Source organism: Vidua chalybeata, chromosome 29 (genome assembly GCF_026979565.1).
Source record: "Vidua chalybeata isolate OUT-0048 chromosome 29, bVidCha1 merged haplotype, whole genome shotgun sequence".
Lineage (NCBI taxonomy): Eukaryota > Metazoa > Chordata > Aves > Passeriformes > Viduidae > Vidua > Vidua chalybeata.
In genome coordinates, this window is record NC_071558.1 from 1,825,271 (window position 1) to 1,844,528 (window position 19,258).

The 19,258-nt window shown below is 59.9% G+C and overlaps 2 protein-coding genes across 3 annotated transcripts in view; one reads left to right on the forward strand and one right to left on the reverse strand.

The window, feature by feature from the left end:
• Positions 1 to 7,211: 7,211 nt before the first annotated feature.
• Positions 7,212 to 14,092, reverse strand: S100A10 (S100 calcium binding protein A10). 2 transcript variants are annotated; one of them, XM_053967101.1, is made up of 3 exons: positions 13,700 to 14,092; positions 10,360 to 10,518; positions 7,212 to 8,002 (listed from the first exon to the last, which is right to left on the reverse strand). In XM_053967101.1, the coding sequence occupies exons 2-3, from the start codon at positions 10,489 to 10,491 to the stop codon at positions 7,841 to 7,843; spliced, it is 294 nt and encodes a 97-aa protein (XP_053823076.1). In that variant the 5' UTR covers positions 10,492 to 10,518; positions 13,700 to 14,092; the 3' UTR covers positions 7,212 to 7,840. The 2 variants fall into 2 exon arrangements, with proteins under 2 accessions (XP_053823076.1, XP_053823075.1); XM_053967100.1 differs by having other exon boundaries at positions 10,360 to 10,521.
• Positions 14,093 to 15,099: 1,007 nt separating this feature from the next.
• Positions 15,100 to 19,258, forward strand: part of DEDD (death effector domain containing) — a 12,690-nt gene continuing 8,531 nt past the window's right edge. The window contains exon 1 of the mRNA XM_053967038.1: positions 15,100 to 16,118. The gene's annotated coding sequence lies outside the window, so the exon portion shown is untranslated. The remainder of the gene's footprint in view (positions 16,119 to 19,258) is intronic.

Genomic DNA, 19,258 nt, shown 5'->3' on the forward strand with positions numbered 1-19,258 from the left:
ACCGGCACCCGCCGCACTGGAAACGGGGGATACTGGGGATACTGGGAGCACTGGGAGCACTGGGAGCACTGGGGATACTGGGAGCACTGGGAGCACTGGGGATACTGGGAGCACTGGGGATACTGGGAGCACTGGGAGCACTGGGAGCACTGGCGGTGCCGGTAACCCCCGCCCGTGCCCGGTGTCTCCTCCCGGCACCGGCGGCACCCGGCGGGAGCGGCAACCGCGCCAGTGGCACCAGTAACGGACTGGGACACACTGGGACACACTGGGACACACCAGTAACGGACTGGGACACACTGGGACACACCAGTAACGGACTGGGACACACTGGGACACACCAGTAACAGACTGGGACACACCAGTAACGGACTGGGACACACTGGGACACACCAGTAACGGACTGGGACACACCAGTAACAGACTGGGACACACTGGGACACACCAGTAACGGACTGGGACACACCAGTAACAGACTGGGACACACTGGGACACACCAGTAACGGACTGGGACACACCAGTAACAAACTGGGACAAACTGAGACACACCAGTAACGGACTGGGACACACCAGTAACGAACTGGGACACACTGGGACACACCAGTAACGGACTGGGACACACCAGTAACGAACTGGGACACACCAGTAACAAACTGGGACAAACTGAGACACACCAGTAACGGACTGGGACAGACCAGTAACGAACTGGGACAGACCAGTAACGGACTGGGACACACCGGTAACGAACTGGGACAAACTGGGACACACCGGGACACACCAGTAACAGACTGGGACACACTGGGACACACCAGTAACGGACTGGGACACACCAGTAACGGACTGGGACACACCAGTAACGAACTGGGACACACTGGGACACACCAGTAACGGACTGGGACACACCAGTAACGAACTGGGACACACTGGGACACACCAGTAACGGACTGGGACACACCAGTAACGAACTGGGACACACCAGTAACAAACTGGGACAAACTGAGACACACCAGTAACGGACTGGGACAGACCAGTAACGAACTGGGACAGACCAGTAACGGACTGGGACACACCAGTAACGGACTGGGACAGACCAGTAACGAACTGGGACACACCGGTAACGAACTGGGACAAACTGGGACACACCGGGACACACCAGTAACGGACTGGGACACACTGGGACACGCCAGTAACGGACTGGGACACACTGGGACACACCAGTAACGGACTGGGACACACTGGGACACGCCAGTAACGGACTGGGACACACCAGTAACGGACTGGGACACACCAGTAACGGACTGGGACACACCGGGACACACCAGTAACGGACTGGGACACACCAACCCTCACCAGTTTCCACCATCCCCATCCCCCAGTCCCCCCAGTCCCCCCAGTCCCACCGCCCCGGGCACTGTCACCCCCTGTCCCCCCAACCCCCGGGGACTCCCCAGGACCGCCCCGGGCACCGCGACACGGGGGGACAGCGGGGACACCGAGGGGACAATGGGGACACGGAGGGGACACCGAGGGGACAATGGGGACAATGGGGACAGGGAGGGGACAATGGGGACAGGGAGGGGACAATGGGGACAAGGAGGGGACAATGGGGACACCGAGGGGACAATGGGGACAATGGGGACAGGGAGGGGACAATGGGGACAATGGGGACAATGGGGACAGGGAGAGGACAGTGGGGACACCGAGGGGACAATGGGGACACGGAGGGGACAGTGGGGACACGGAGGGGACACCGAGGGGACAATGGGGACAATGGGGACAAGGAGGGGACAATGGGGACACCGAGGGGACAGTGGGGACAGGGAGGGGACAATGGGGACAATGGGGACACCGAGGGGACAATGGGGACAGGGAGGGGACAATGGGAACACGGAGGGGACACCGAGGGGACAATGGGGACAGGGAGGGGACAATGGGGACAAGGAGGGGACAATGGGGACACCGAGGGGACAATGGGGACAATGGGGACACGGAGGGGACAGCGGGGACAGGGAGGGGACAATGGGGACAGGGAGGGTCCCCAGCCGCCAGGGCCCCCCGCCCCCGTTCCCCGGGGGTTGGGGGTGGCGCGGGGCCACCTGCGCGTCCCCGCCGTTGTCACCGCGGGGTCCCCCCGGGTCCCCCCCCCCCGGCGCCGCCGCCACATCAAGGGAGGGACCCGCAGGTGCGCGGGGGGCGGGGGGGGGACAGCGACACGCGGGGACACGGCTGGGGCTGGGACACGCGTGTGGGAGTGGGACACACGTGTGGGACTGGGACACACGTGTGGGAGTGGGACACACGTGTGGGAGTGGGACACACGTGTGGGAGTGGGACACACGTGTGTGGGACTGGGACACACGTGTGACAGCCTGGGACACGCGTGTGACACACGTGTGACCGCCTGTGACAGACGTGTGACACCTGACACGCGTGTGGGATGTGTGACACACATGTGACACTTGACACACGTGTGTGGGACATGTGTGACATGAGTGTGACACCTGAAACGCGCGAGTGCAGCTCACGACAACCGTGTGCAGCTGTGACACACCCGCGTGCCCCGTGACACACCTGTGCAGCCTCTGACACACTCATGTGCCCCGTGGCACACCTGTGACACGTGTGCGAGCCCATGACACACCCGTACACACTGACACACACGTGTGTGAGCCCATGACACACCCGCGTGCCCCGTGGCACACCCGTGACACGTGTGCGAGCCCATGACACACCCGTGTGCCCCGTGGCACACCTGTGACACACCCGCGTGCCCCGTGACACACCTGTACAGCCTCTGACACACTCATGTGCCCCGTGGCACACCTGTGACACGTGTGTGAGCCCCGTGACACACCCGTGTGCCCCGTGACACACCTGTACAGCCTCTGACACACTCATGTGCCCTGTGGCACACCCGTGACACGTGTGTGAGCCCATGACACGGCCCCTCTCACACGCGCGTGCCCCCGGCCCCCGCACACCCCTGAGCGCTCGCCCCGCCTTGCACGCCCACTCCCACCCCCCCTTGCACACTCACCCCGCTCCCCCCCCCGTCCCTTGCACACCCACCCGCCCCCCCCTTGCACACTCACGTTCCCCCCCCCCGCCCTTGCACACGCGCGTGCCCCGCACCTCTCATGGCTCCGGGTCCCTCCAGCCCGGCCCGGGCGGGGCCCTTTAAGGTCTCGGGGCTCCCCCCCCCCCCCCACCCAAAAATTTCCCCGCCCCTCCCCCTCCCCCCCAATGTCCCCGCCCCTCCCCCCCCCCCCTCTCCCGGCATCCTGCCCCCCCCCCCCAAAAAAAAAAAAAAAAAAAAAAAAAAAACCGCGGGAAATTTCCGGATTTCCCCGCAGGGAAACTGAGGCACGAAGGGGTTGGGTGCTCGTGGGGGGGGGGGGAGACCCCAAATCCACCCGGAGCCCCCCAAAATGGGGAGGGAGTGGGGGAGGGGCGGGGGGGGACCCGAAATTTGGGGAAGGGGGGGGGGGAGAGAACCCAAATTTTGCAACGGGAGCGGTTCTGGGGTGCGGGGACCCCCGACCCCTCCCGGGCTCAGTTTTGGGGTGCGGGGACCCCCCCCCAAATGGGGCCAGTTTTGGGGTGCAGCGATGGGACCCCCGGCCCCCTGCTGCGCTCAGTTTTGGGGTCCCCCGGACCCCTCAAAGTTCCCAATTTGGGGTAAAGACCCCAAAATTCTCATTTTTGGGGTACAGGGACCCCCCCGAACCCCCAAAGATCCAAATTTTGGGGGTGCAGAGACCCCAAATTTCCCGGGTTTGGGTGCAGGGACCCCGAAGTTCCCAATTTTGGGGTGCAGGGACCCCTGAGTCCCCCTTGGGCTCAACTTTGGGGTACGGGGACGCCCAAAAGTGCCCAGTTTGGGGTGCAGGGACCCCAAATTTCCCATTTTTGGGGTGCAGGGACCCCAAACTGTCAAATTTTGGGGTGCAGGGACACGCACGACCCCCCCAAATTTCCATTTTTGGGGTACGGGGACGCCCAAAAGTGCCCAGTTTGGGGTGCAGGGACCCCAAATTTCCAATTTTTGGGGTGCAGGGACCCCAAACTGTCAAATTTTGGGGTGCAGGAACACCCCGACCCCCCAAATTTCCGTATTTGGGGTGCAGGGACCCCTGAGCCCCTCCGGGCTCAACTTTGGGGTACAGGGACCCCCAAATTTCCCATTTTTGGGGTGCGGGGACCCCAAACTGTCAAATTTTGGGGTGCAGGGACACCCACGACCCCCCGAAATTTCCATTTTTGGGGTACGGGGACCCCCAAACGTGCCCAGTTTGGGGTGCAGGGACCCCAGATTTCCATTTTTGGGGTGTCCCCCCTTGCCCGGTGTCCCGGTGTCCCCGCGGTGGCAGCGGGGGGGTCACGGGGGTCCCACCCCGCCCCCCCCCCCGGACCCCAAAGTGACACGAGGGACACGGGGGGGGTGACGGGCACGGGGACAGCCCTGGGGACACTTGGGGACACTTGGGGGGACACGGGGGTGGCTCCGGGGGGCACAGTGGGGACATGAGGGGGACACTTGGGGACAGCCAGGGATGGCTGAAGGAGACTCAGGTGGCACTGGGGGACAGGGAGGTCACGCAGGGTGGCACAGGTGACAACTGGTGACACAGTGACACAGGTGGCAGCTGGTGACACAGAGGCACAGGTGGCATGGTGACACAGAGGCACAGGCCACACAGGTGACACAGGGACGGTGACACAGGTGACAATTGGTGACACAGTGACAGTGACACAGGTGACACAGGGACGGTGACACAGTGACAGTGACACAGGTGACAATTGGTGACACAGTGACAGTGACACAGTGACAGTGACACAGGTGACACAGGGATGGTGACACAGTGACAGTGACACAGTGACAGTGACACAGGTGACAATTGGTGACACAGTGACAGTGACACAGGTGACACAGGGATGGTGACACAGTGACAGTGACACAGGTGACACAGTGACACAGGTGACAGTGACACAGGTGACAATTGGTGACACAGTGACAGTGACACAGTGACAGTGACACAGGTCACACAGTGACACAGGTGACAATTGGTGACAATTGGTGACACAGTGACAGTGACACAGGTGACACAGTGACAGTGACACAGTGACAGTGACACAGGTGACACAGGTCACACAGTGACACAGTGACAGTGACACAGTGACAGTGACACAGGTGACACAGTGACAGTGACACAGTGACAGTGACACAGGTGACACAGGTCACACAGTGACACAGTGACAGTGACACAGTGACAGTGACACAGGTGACACAGGTCACACAGTGACACAGTGACAGTGACACAGGTGACACAGGGACAGGGTGGCCGCGATGTCACCGGTGCCACCCGCGGGGGACGTGGGCGGTGGTGACGTCACCGGTGTCACACTGCTTGGTGACAGCGCCGGTGACGTCACACGGGGACGATGATGTCACTGCTGGTGTCGCACCCGGGGCGTGGGATGTCACACCTGTTTGATGACGTCACTCGTGACGTCACACGCGGTCGGTGACATCACACCCGATTCCCGGGGGCATTGGTGACATCACACCGACAGACAAGGCCGCTGCTGACGTCACTGTGGTCACTGCTGATGTCACACCCGCCGCTGACGTCACCACCAGCGCCACACCAGCCCCCGCCACACTGCCCGTGACGTCACGCGTCCGCCCCGCCCCCAGGCGATGTCACCGCGTCACCCCCGAGTCCCTGCCCCCCCCTTTGTCCCCTCCCTGTCCCCCCCGTGTCCCCCCCGTGTCCCCTCCCTGTCCCCTCCCTGCCCGACCCGCGCGCGCCGCGACCCCGCCCACCACCGTGACGTCACGGCGCCTCCGGGTTTCCCCGCTTCCGGGGGCGGGGCCTGAGGGACCGGAAGGGAGCCCTGTGGAACCCTGCGGGGACCCCACAGAGACCCCACAGAGACCCCATGGAGACCCCATAGAGACCCCACAGAGACCCCATAGAGACCCCATAGAGACCCCACAGAGACCCCATAGAGACCCCATAGAGACCCCATAGGGACCCCATAGAGACCCCACAGAGACCCCATAGAGACCCCATAGAGACCCCACAGAGATCCTATAGGGACCCTATGGAACCCCACAGAGACCCCATAGGGACCCCATAGGGACCCCATAGAGACCCCATAGGGACCCCATAGGGACCCCATAGAGACCCCATAGGGACCCCATAGGGACCCCATAGAGACCCCATAGGGACCCCATAGGGACCCTATGGAACCCCATAGAGACCCCACAGAGACCCCACAGAGATCCTATAGGGACCCTATAGGGACCCTATGGAACCCCATAGAGACCCCACAGAGACCCCAGAGAGACCCCACAGAGATCCTATAGGGACCCTATGGAACCCCATAGGGACCCCACAGAGACCCCATAGAGATCCTATACAGACCCCATAGGGACCCCATAGAGACCCCACAGAGACCCCACAGAGACCCCACAGAGACCCCATAGAGACCCCACAGAGACCCCATAGAGACCCCATGGAACCCCATAGAGACCCCACAGAGACCCCACAGAGACCCCACAGAGACCCCATAGAGACCCCATGGAACCCCATAGAGACCCCACAGAGACCCCATAGAGACCCCATGGAACCCCATAGAGACCCCACAGAGACCCCATAGAGACCCCATGGAACCCCATAGAGACCCCATAGAGACCCCATAGGGATCCCACAGTGAGCCTATGGAACCCCAGAGAGATCCTATAAGGATCCCATAGAGACCCCACAGAGAGAGACCCTACAGAGACCCCACAGAGACCCCATAGAGACCCTATGGAACCCCATAGAGACCCCACAGAGAGAGACCCCACAGAGACCCCATAGAGACCTACAGAGACCCCATAGGGATCCTACAGGAACCCTATAGAGACCCCACAAAGACCCTGTGGAACCCCACAGAGACCCTATAGGGATCCTGTAGAGACCCCATGGAAGCCCACAGAGACCCCATAGAGACCCTACAGAGACCCTATAGGGATCCTATAGAGACCCCACAGAGACCCTATGGACCCCCATGGACCCCATTGTCACCCCCCACGCCGCCCCCACAGCCCCAAACCGCCCCGAGTGTCCCCAGAGGGACCCCAAAGGACCCCAAGGGGACAGGGACCCCAAAAAGACCCCAAAGGGACCCCAAAAGAACCCCAAGATCACGGAGCGCCCCTGTTCATACAAAACCCCTTTATTGGGGGGTCGGGGCAGCACCCCAGGGTGGGGGGCCCCCCTGGGGGGAGGGGGGGACACTGAAGGGTCCCAGCAGGACCGGGGGGGGCTGGGGGCACCCATGGGTGGGGGGGGGTCTCAATCCCCCCCCTGGGGGGGGTCATCACCCCTTTGGGGGGGCAGGACCCCAAAGCAGGGTCAGGGCACACTTTTAGGGTCAAGGGAGGACCCAAGGCGGGTTTGGGGTGACACCCCAAGGTGGGTGGGGGGCACCCATGGGTGGGGGGGTCTGAATCCCCCTGGGGGGGGTCTCATCTTCCAATGGGGGGGTCAGGACCCCCAGGTGGGATCAGGACCCCAAAGGGGGATCAAGGCACACATTTAGGGTTGGGACAGGACCCAAGCTGAGTTTGGGGTGACACCCCAAGGTGGGTGGGGGGCACCCATGGGTGGGGGGCTCAATCCCCCCGGAGGGGGGGGGGGGTCTCAGCCCCTCAGGAGGGTTCAGAACCTTCAGGGGGGGTCAGGACCCCAAAGGGGGATCAGGGCACACATTTAGGGCTGGGACAGGACCCAAGGCGGGTTTGGGGTGGCACCCCAAGGTGGGCGGGGGGCACCCATGGGTGGGGGGCTCAGCGGCGGCCGCGCTGCTTCATGTGCTGCACGAAGTAATCGTTGCAGGCGATGGTCAGCCCGGCCACCAGCGAGAAGAAGCCCTGGAAGCCAACGCGGCCATCGCGGCTCTGCTCCACATCCCGCAGGATCCGCTCCAGGGCCTGGGGGTCCCGCTGGTTCTGGGGAAAGGGGAACGGGGTCAGATCCCAAATGGGAATGGGGTCAGACCCTAAATGGGAATGGGGTCAGATCCTAAAGGGGAACGGGGTCAGATCCCAAATGGGAATGGGGTCAGATCCTAAAGGGGAATGGGGTGAGGTCCTAAAGGGGAACGGGGTCAGATCCTAAATGGGAATGGGGTCAGATCCTAAATGGGAATGGGGTCAGACCCTAAATGGGAATGGGGTCAGATCCTAAATGGGAATGGGGTCAGATCCTAAATGGGAATGGGGTCAGACCCTAAATGGGAATGGGGTCAGATCCTAAAGGGGAATGGGGTCAGATCCCAAATGGGAATGGGGTCAGATCCCAAATGGGAACAGGGTCCTGCAGGATCCGCTCCAGGGCCTGGGGGTCCCGCTGGTTCTGGGGGAAAGGGGAATGGGGTCAGATCATAATGGGAACGGGGTCAGATCCCAAATGGGAACGGGGTCAGACCCTAAATCGGAACGGGGTCCCACAGGATCCGCTCCAGGGCGTGGGGGTCCTGCTGGTTCTGGGGGAATGGGAACGGGGTCAGACCCTAAATAGGAATGGGGTCAGACCCTAAATGGGAACAGGGTCAGATCCTAAATGGGAATGGGGTGAGGTCCTAAATGGGAACAGGGTCCTGCAGGATCCGCTCCAGGGCGTGGGGGTCCTGCTGGTTCTGGGGGAAATGGGGAACAGGGTCAGACCCTAAATGGGAACGGGGTGAGATCCTAAATAGGAATGGGGTCAGACCCTAAATGAGAATGGGGTCAGACCCTAAATGGGAATGGGGTCAAATCCTAAATAGGAACGGGGTCAGACCCTAAATGAGAATGGGGTCAGATCCTAAATGGGAACAGGGTCAGATCCCACATGGGAACGGGGTCAGATCCTAAATGGGAATGGGGTCAGATCCCACATGGGAATGGGGTCAGATCCCACATGGGAACGGGGTCAGATCCTAAATGGGAATGGGGTCGGTCCCTCAGGATCTGATCCAGGTCATTGGGGTCCTGCTAGTTCTGGTAGAAAAATGGGTGAAAAACAGGGAAAAACGGGGGAATATGGGGGGAAAGGGTCAGATCCTAAATGGGAACAGGGTCAGATCCCACACTGCTCCACATCCCCCAGGATCTGATCCCAGGGTTTTATGGAATCAAATCCCAGCATTTATGGGATCCAATCCCAGGGTCCTATAGGGTTTGATGCCACGGTTTATGGGATCCCATCCCAAGGTTTATGGGGTCTGATCCTGGTGTTCTCTAGCTCCCCCTGTTCCATCCCATAGATGACATCCCATGGACCCCGTTCCATGGACCCCATCCCATGGATCCCATAGATCCCATCCCATGGATCCCACCCCATGGCTCACACAGATCCCATCCCACTGATCCCATCCCATGGATCCCATAGACGACATCCCATGGACCCCATCCCATGGATCCCATAGATCCCACCCCATAGATCCCACCCCATAGATCCCATCCCATAGATCCCATAGATCCCATCCCATAGATCCCATCCCATAGATCCCATCCCATAGATCCCATCCCATGGCTCACACAGATCCCATCCCACTGATCCCATCTCATGGATCCCATAGATCCCATCCCATAGATCCCATCCCATGGATCCCATAGATCCCACCCCATGGATCCCATAGATGACATCCCATGGACCCCATCCCATGGATCCCATCCCACAGATCCCATGGATCCCATCCCATGGATCCCATAGATCCCACCCCATAGATCCCACCCCATGAATCCCATCCCATGGATCCCATAGATCCCATCCCATAGATCCCATCCCATAGATCCCATCCCATGGATCCCATCCCATGGATCCCATAGATCCCACCCCATAGATCCCACCCCATAGATCCCATCCCATGGCTCACACAGATCCCATCCCACTGATCCCATCTCATGGATCCCATAGATCCCATCCCACGGATCCCATCCCATGGATCCCATGGATCCCATCCCACGGATCCCATCCCATGGATCCCATAGATCCCACCCCATAGATCCCATCCCATGGATCCCATCCCATGGCTCACACAGATCCCATCCCACTGATCCCATCTCATGGATCCCATAGATCCCATCCCACGGATCCCATCCCATGGATCCCATGGATCCCATCCCACGGATCCCATCCCATGGATCCCATGGATCCCACCCCACGGATCCCATCCCATGGATCCCATCCCATGGATCCCATCCCATGGATCCCACCCCACGGATCCCATCCCATGGCTCACACAGATCCCACCCACAGATCCCACCCCACTGATCCCCCCCACTGATCCCACCCCATCCCAGGGCCCCCGTGCCGTGCCCACCTCCAGGAACCCCGGGAACTCCTTGTCCATGAGCGCCCTGAGGTCCTCCTTGGCCAGGTGCTCCTTGTCCCCCGCGTACTTGTGGAAGGTGAACATCAGCGTCTCCATGGCGTGCTCCAGCTGCGACGGCATCCTGCGGGGTGGGGGGCTGCCAAAATCCTGCTGGGAACCCGAAAAACCCCATGGGAAACCCGAAAACATCCATGGGAAACCAGAAAACCCCAATGGGAAACCCGAAAACATCCATGGGAAACCAGAAAACATCCATGGGAAACCAAATATCCTCATGGGAAACCCGAAAACATCCATGGGAAACCAGAAAACCCCAATGGGAAACCAAAAATCCTCATGGGAAACCCGAAAACATCCATGGGAAACCCGAAAACATCCATGGGAAACCAAAAATCCCCATGGGAAACCCGAAAACATCCATGGGAAACCAGAAAACCCCAATGGGAAACCAAAAATCCCCATGGGAAACCAAAAATCCCCATAGGAAACCAAAAAACCCCATGGGAAACCCGAAAACATCCATGGGAAACAAAAAATCCCCATGGGAAACCAAAAATCCTCATGGGAAACCAAAAATCCCCATGGGAAGCCCAAAAGTCCCAATGGGAAACCAAAAATCCTCATGGGAAACCAAAAATCCCCATGGGAAACCAAAAATCCCCATGGGAAACCCAAAAATCCCAATTGGAAACCTGAAAATCCCCATGGGAACCCAAAATTCCCCATGGGAAACCGAAAAATCCCCATGGGAACCCAAAATTCCTCATGGGAAACCCAAAAGTCCCAATTGGAAACCTGAAAATCCCCATGGGAAACCAAAATTCCTCATGGGAAACCAAAAATCCTCATGGGAACCCAAAAATCCCCATGGGAAACCTGAAAATCCCCATGGGAAACCAAAAATCCTAATGGGAAACCTGAAAATCCCAATTGGAAACCTGGAAATCCTGCTGGGAACCCAAAAATCCTGATGGGAAACCCAAATTCCCCCTGGACCCCCCAAAAATTCCCTCCTGGGACCCCAAAATTCTCCCTGAGCCCCCCAAAATCCCTCCAGGATCCCTCAAAATTTCTCCAGGACCCGCCCCCCCCAAATTCCCTCCTGGGACCCCAAAATTCCTCCCTGAGCCCCCCAAAATCCCTCCAGGACCCCCAGAATTTCTCTTGTACCCCCCAGAATTCTCTCTGAGCCTCCCCAAAATCCCTCCTGGACCCCCCAAAATCCCTCCAGGATGCCCCAAAATCCCTCCTTGGACCCCCAAATCCCTCCAGGACCCCAAAATCCCTCCAGGACCTCCCCAAAATTCCTTCCTGGACCCACTCAAATTCTGTCCTGGGACCCCAAAATTCTCCCTGAGCCCCCCAAAATCCGTTCTGGGACCCCAAAATCCCTCCAGGACGCCCCAAAATCCCTCCTGGGACCCCAAAATGCCTCCAGGATGCCCCAAAATCCCTCCTGGGACCCCAAAATGCCTCCAGGATGCCCCAAAATCCCTCCTGGGACCCCAAAATCCCTCCAGGATGCCCCAAAATCCCTCCTGGGACCCCAAAATCCCTCCAGGACGCCCCCAAATCCTTTCTGGGATCCCAAAATCCCTCCAGGACGCCCCAAAATCCCTCCTGGGACCCCCAAATCCCTCCAGGACCCCCCAAAATCCCTCCTGGGACCCCAAAATCCCTCCAGGATGCCCCAAAATCCCTCCTGGGACCCCAAAATCCCTCCTGGGACCCCCAAAATCCCTCCAGGACGCCCCAAAATCCCCCCCCCCCCGCTCTCCCAGCGCCGCGGATTTTCCAGGAATGTCCGGGAATGCTCCGGGCGTGACTCAGCGCGGGGGGGACACGAGGGGGACACGTCCCGAGGGTGTGGCCGCTGTCCCCCCCCCCCCCTTTGGGGACACCCCGGTGACTCACGGGGGGGCGGACCCGCAGCCCCTCCCCCCAGGGAGGGACCCGCCTCAGTTTACCCCCTCCCCCCCCCCCCAAAAAAACCCAAAACCTAAAAAGAGGAATTCCCCCCCCCCCCCCTCCTTAAAAGTGACCCCCGGAAAAAGTGGAAGAATTGAAAAAAAAACGGGAACTGCCCCAAAAAGGAGGAATCCCCCCCAAAAAAGGAGGAATCCCCCCAAAAAAGGAGGAATCCCCCCCAAAAAAGGAGGAATCCCCCCAGAAAAAGAAGGAATCCCCCCCAAAAAAGGAGGAATCCCCCCCTTAAAAGGAGAATCCCAAAAAAGGGGATTTTTCGAGAAAAAAAAAAAGGAGGAATACTCCCAAAATGAGCCCTCCCAAAAAGGGGGAACCGCCCCCAAAAGTGACCCCCCCCCCCAGAGAATGGGGGACCCACCCCAAAAAAGGGGAACCGCCCTAAAAAGGAGGAACCCCCCCCCCAAACGTGATTTCAAGAAAAGGGGAACCACCCCAAGAAGGGGGAACCCCCAAAAGTGAACTCCCCTAAAGGGTGGGACCCCCCCAAAAAGGGGGTTTGGGGATGGAGACCCCCAAAAGTGGGGGACAGGGATGGGGGTCCCCCGAAGTGATGCTTAAAATTCTCCCCCAAAATCCGAGCGCGGGACCCCAAATTTGGGGACAGGATTGATTTCCCCCCCCCCCCAAATGGGGTTTGGGGGGATGGAGCCCCCCCAAAACGGACACCGGGATGGGGCCCCCCGTACCGGGGAAGGGCGGGGACCCCAAAGCTGGATTTGGGGATGGGGTTCCTCCTTTTTGGGGTGCAGGACTGATCCCCCCAGAACAGAGTGAGCCTCCGTTACCGGCGCTGGGCGGGGGACCCCAAAAACGGGACTTAGGGCTGGGGTTCCCCATTTTTGGGGGTGCGGGACCGACTTCCCGTTACCGGGCAGGGGACCCCAAACGGGGATTTAGACCCCAAACCGAGATTTAGGGCTGGGGTTCCCCATTTTTGGGGTGCGGGACCGACCCCCCGTTCCCGTTACCGGGTGGGGGATCCTAAAGCGGGATTTAAGGCTGGGGTTCCCCATTTTTGGGGTGCGGGACCGCCCCCCCGTTCCCGTTACCGGGTGGGGGATCCCAAAGCGGGATTTAAGGCTGGGGTTCCCCATTTTTGGGGTGCGGGACCGACCCCCCGTTCCCGTTCCCGTTCCCGTTCCCGGGTGAGGGATCCCAAAGCGGGATTTAAGGCTGGGGTTCCCCATTTTTGGGGTGCGGGACCGCCCCCCCGTTCCCGTTCCCGTTCCCGGGTGGGGGACCCCAAACCGAGATTTAAGGCTGGGGTTCCCCATTTTTGGGGTGCGGGACCGCCCCCCCGTTCCCGTTCCCGTTCCCGGGCGGGGGTGCCGCGCTCACTCACCGTGCGGGGCTCGGTGCCGGTGCTCGGTGCTCGGTGCGCTGCGGGCAGTGGCGGGGCGCGGTCCGGCCCGGGATAGGCACGGCGGGGGCGGGCCGGGCCGGGGGCGCGGGGGGGGGCACCGTGACTCACCGGGACCGCCCGGACACCGCGCCCCGCCCCGGGCCTGTCCCCCCAGCGCCACCCGGGACAGCGGGGACACCCCCGGGACAGCGGGGATCAGCCGGGACCCCCCTCCCCAGGATAGAGGGGAGACCCCCCCCCGGTTCTGTTCCGGGATCCCCCGGACACCGGGGACTCTCCCCGAGGTGCCCACCGGGGACCACTCCCGGTTCTATCCCGGGACAGCGGGGACCAGCCGGGAAGCGCCGCTCTGACCCGGGATAACCCCCCCCCGTGTCCCCCCGACCCCGAACACCGGGACCCCCTCCCCGGTGTCCCCCCCTAATCCCGGGGGGGGCCTCACCGAGGTTCCCCCCCCCCCCCCCGCCCCGCCCTCAGGGCCCGGCGCCGCGGTGGCGCGTGCCGCGCTAATGACACTAATTACAATTACAATCGCTAATTGCCAAGCCCCCGGGGGCAGCCAAGCGGGGGAGGGGACACGGAGGGTGGGGGGACACACCCAGGTCACCCCCGCCGCCCTGCCTCAGTTTCCCCACCCAGGAAGGGGCAAAGGTGAAGGGCCCCACCCGTGTGGGGGCGGGGAGCGCTCGGGGCCAGGGGTGGCACTGCCGCCTCCATTGTCGCCTCCTTGTCGCCAGGGTGTCCCTCCCGCCCTCGGGACGGGCGCCTCCCCCTCCCGCATTGTCCCCGCTGTCGCTCCCATTGTCGCCGTGCCCCTCCCGTTGTCCTCGCCCCCCCTTGTCCCCACATTGTCCCCCTGCCCCCTCCCGCGCAGCCCCCCTCAATCAACCCCACCCCACCGCTCTCTCCTTCCTCACAGGAGCCCCCCTGACCCCATCCCCACCCTCCCCTCCTCACCGCTTCCCTCAGTCCCCAAAAAACCCCAAAAACCCCCAAAAAACCCCAAAATCTCCTCAAACCCCCCCCGGGCCCCCCTTGCTGCCCTCAGTTAAGATGGCGGCGACTCCGCCTCACGATTTCCAAGATGGCGCCCGCGCCGCCACGCGGCCCCGCGCTGCCAGGCTGCCCTCACTCAAGATGGCTCCCGCTCCGTGCTAACCAATAGCGCTGAAGCCAACGGCAGTGACCCGGATGTTGCCGCCATGTTGCCCTCACCCAACATGGCGCCGCCCTCCCCGTGTTTCCCTATGGGCGTGAAGCCGCAGCGGGCGCGCGGGTGCCCGGATGTGGGCGCGGCTCCGCGGCGGAAAGGGAGGAGTGGCCTCGGCCTGCCGGAAGTTGCGTCAGGGCGGAGCCGCCCGCGGGGAGCGGGGAGCGGAGCGGACGGAGCCAAGATGGCGGCGCCGGGGCTGGGCCGGCCCTGAGGGGCCGTGAGGGGCCGGGAGGGGCCCCCGCGCTCGGCGGGCTGGGACGGGCCGCAGGGGGGGCCCCGCCGCTCCCCCCGCCGCTCCTCGCGACGCTGCCGCCGCCGGAGCCTCCCCGGGGGAGACGCGGGGCCTGCTCGCGGCCGTTTGCGGCCTTACCGGGGCCTCCCCGCGGCCTTTCGGGGCTCGGCGGGGCCGCTTGGGGCCTTACCGGGGCCTTGCCCGGAGCTTTTTGGGGTCGAACCGGGCCCTTCCCGAGGCCTCCGGGGCTGAACCGGGGCTTTAAGGGCCTTTAACGGGAAGAGCCTCCCGGTGCCGCCGGTTTTGGTTCTTTCGCGCTGGAATTTGGGGCCGATTTCAGCCGAAATCGCGGCAAAATCGGAGTTTTTTGTGGTTTTTTTTTTTTTTTTTTTTTTTTTTAAATTTTGTTTATTTAACGGCGCTTTTCCCGGTTTTCCCGGGATTTTCGGCTCCTCCCGAGGATCGGAAAATCCCGGGATTTGAGGCGCAGGAGGAGCGGGATGAAATTCCAAGGATTTCTTCACCCGAGCGAATTTTTTTCCGTTTTTTTATTGCGGTTTTTGCTTTGAGCGAGCAAAATCCGCGATCCAGGGAATTCCTGCCTCGGGAATGCTCTCCCTGCAACCGGGAATGACTTAAGGGCAGCGCCGCGCTTGGCTTTTCCTCGATAAATTATTAATTAGGGAATTAAAAATAATTTAAAAAGGTTTTTTTTTTGGTTGAGGGGGGGTGAAAAATCCGGTGTTTTCCGGCAAGGACTGACAGCGATCCCGGCCTCTGGAATTGCGGCCGCCGCTGGAACTTTGGGAGCCTCCGCGGGGATTTTTTTTTTGGGGGGGGAGATTTCCCGGAAAGAAAAATCCAGGAGAAGGAAAAAAAAAACAAAACAAAACAAAACAAAGGGATCGGAGATTGCTGAGAACGCTCGGGATCCAGGAGCGGGCACGGCCGAGGTGGGTCCGGGATTGGGGGATTTGGGATTTGGGAGGGATCCGGGGAAGGTCGGGATGGATCCAAAGGGGTTTGGGATGGATCCAGAGGATCCTGGTGGATCTGGAGAGGTCTGGGATGGATCCAGAGAGGTTTGGGAGGGATCCAGAGGCTCCTGGTGGATCTGGAGAAGCTCAGGATGGATCCAGAGGGGTTTGGGGTGGATCCAGAGGATCCTGATGGATCTGGAGAAGGTCGGGATTGATCCAAAGGGGTTTGGGATGGATCCAGAGGCTCCTGGTGGATTTGGAATGGTTTGGGATGGATCCAGAGGATCCTGATGGATCTGGAATGGTTTGGGATGGATCCAGAGGATCCTGGTGGATCTGGAATGGTTTGGGATGGATCCAGAGGATCCTGGTGGATCTGGAGAAGCTCAGGATGGATCCAGAGGGGCTCGGGATGGATCCAGAGGCTCCTGATGGATCCAGGAAGACTCAGAATGGATCCAGAGAGGTCTGGGATGGATCCAGGGAAGGTCGGGATGGATCCAAAGGGGTTTGGGGTGGATCCAGAGGCTCCTGATGGATCTGGAGAAGGTCAGGATGGATCCAGAGAGGGTCAGGATGGATCCAGGGAAGGTCGGGATGGATCCCCAGGGGCTCAGGGTGGATCCACAGGGTCCTGATGGATCCAGGAGGGATCTGGAGAGGTCTGGGATGGACCCTGGGAAGGATCCAGAGAGGGTCAGGATGGATCTCCAGGGTGCTGATGGACACAGGGAGGCTCGAGATGGATCTGGAGAGGTCTGGGATGGATCCAGGGAGGTTTGGGAGGGATCCAGGGAGTCCTGATGGATCTGGAGAAGCTCAAGATGGATCCAGGGATGGATCCACAGGGTCCTGATGGATCTGGAGAGGCTCAGGATGGATCCACAGGGTCCTGATGGATCCAGGAGGGATCTGGAGAGGGCTGGGATGGATCCAGAGGCTCCTGATGGATCTGGAGAGGCTCAGGATGGATCCAGAAGTTTGGGGTTGATCCAAGGAGACTCAGGATGGATCCTGGCAAGTTTGGGATGGATGTGGAGAATCCAGATTAATCCAGGGAAGTTTGGGATGGATCTGGAGAGGTCTGGGATGGATCCAGAGGGTCCTGATGGATCCAGGAAGAATCTGGAAGCTCGGGATGGATCCAGGGACTTTGGGGATGGATCAGGAGGGATCCAGGGAAGCTCCAGACGGATCCAGAAGCTGGGGCTGGATCCCAGGGTTTCCCTCCCTGCCCCAGCCAATTCTCCTGGAATTATTGGGAATTATCCCCACCTGGAGAGCCCCGGGAATCCTTGGGAATCCCTTGGAATTTTGGCTTTTGGGATCAGTTTGGGATTATTCAGGAGCCATGGATTGAAGCTGAACCCGCTCAGGAATTAAATTCCCACGTTCCCACTGGTTCCAGGGGTGGGAATTCCCAAATTCCCGAATTGCAGCCCCTGGGAGAGCCGGTTTTCCATGGGATATTTTGTCAGGAGCTTCCTCCTCCTCCTCCCGTCCCAGCCTCTGGAGCTCCTCTTCTCCCCAGAAATCCAATTTATTGGGGCTGGGAACGGATTTTTGGGAATTCCCGCTGGATTTAGGAGGAGGAATTCCCCCCAAAAAGAGGAAAATTCAAGATTAATCCCAGTTTTTTGGGTTTTTCCCCAGTTGTTTGGGAATTGTTCCTATCCCCGGGAACTGGGGGGGGAAAAGTTCACCTGGACTCTCCCTTTGTGTCCATTCCCCCCGGAAAATTCACCTAAAATTTGGGATTTGGGCCTTTTCTCCCTCCCAAGCCAGGATTTTCTGGGATAATGTGGAATTCTGACGGTTTTGGCCTGGATTTAGTGGGAAAAATCCCAAAATATCCTCAGGGATCCCGTGGGGCTGAGCCCTGGGAAGCTCCAGGAACTCGTTTTTCCCGTTTATCCCGAAATTATTTGAATGCTCCCAGAATTCTCCTCCTGGGAAAAGCCTCCAGAGTGAGGTGGGGGGGAATTTCCGAGGGATTTTGGGATCCTCGTCTTTTTCTGGGAGATTTTCCTGTTCCTTTTTGAGGATAATCCATGGATTTTTGGGATTTCCACCTCCCGCCTCTGTGGATTTTGGGATTTCAGGATTTTGGGAACCATGGGAATCTCGGGATCTCCTCCATGGCCGAAATTCCATGCTTGGAAGTGAATTTAACAATTCTTGTGAATTTTTTGGGGAAGTTTAATCCCCAAAATTCCCCCTTCCCAGGGGTCAGCACTTCCATAAAACCTCAATTTTCCCAGATTTCTTTGGATTTTCAGTGAGCACCACACCAAATTCCAGCTTTTTTCTGGCTTCCACAGGAGGAAAACGATCCAGGATCATTGCAGGGGGGTTGGTGCTGACAAATCCAAGGATTTTTCCCAATTTTTTGTAGAATTTTAAGGAAAACTCCCTAAAAAAAAGCGGGATCATGGCACCAGGTGCTTCCCATTCCCGTTTCGCCCCCTGGAGCTGGGGCCAGGTTGTTTTTTCCAGGGATTTTTTGGGAATTTCCTCCTTGGAGAGGAGCCCGGCGCGGCTGTGCTGGGAATTGGGGGTGGGTGGGGGGTTCCTGTCGTGATCCCGATGTTTTCCCTTTGTTTGGGAGATTGTATCCAGGGAAAGGCCGGAGCCAGGGCTGCGGAGCGGGGACAGGGCGGGATCCCAGGGAAAATCCTGGGATTGGGGTCGGGATCCTGATGGAAAAATCCAGAGGTTGGGATCCCACTGGAAAATCGCAGGGATTGGAGTCAGGATCCCATTGGAAAATCCCCACAGTTGGGGTCGGGATCCTGATTGAAAATCCCTGGGAATGGGGTCGGGATCCCAATGGAAAAATGCAGAGAATAGGGTCAGGATCCCATTGGAAATTCCTGGGATTGGGGTCGGGATCCCATTGGAAAATCCTGGGATTGGGGTGGGGATCCCATTGGAAAATCCCCACAATTGGGGTCGGGATCCTGATTGAAAATCCCAGAGATTGTGTTGGGATCCCGCTGGATGGCCGTGCCAGCGGTGCAGGGTCTGCACCCTGCTGACCCCGTGTCCCATTGTCCCCGTGTCCCATTGTCCCCGTGTCCCATTGTCCCCGTGTCCCATTGTCCCCGTGTCCC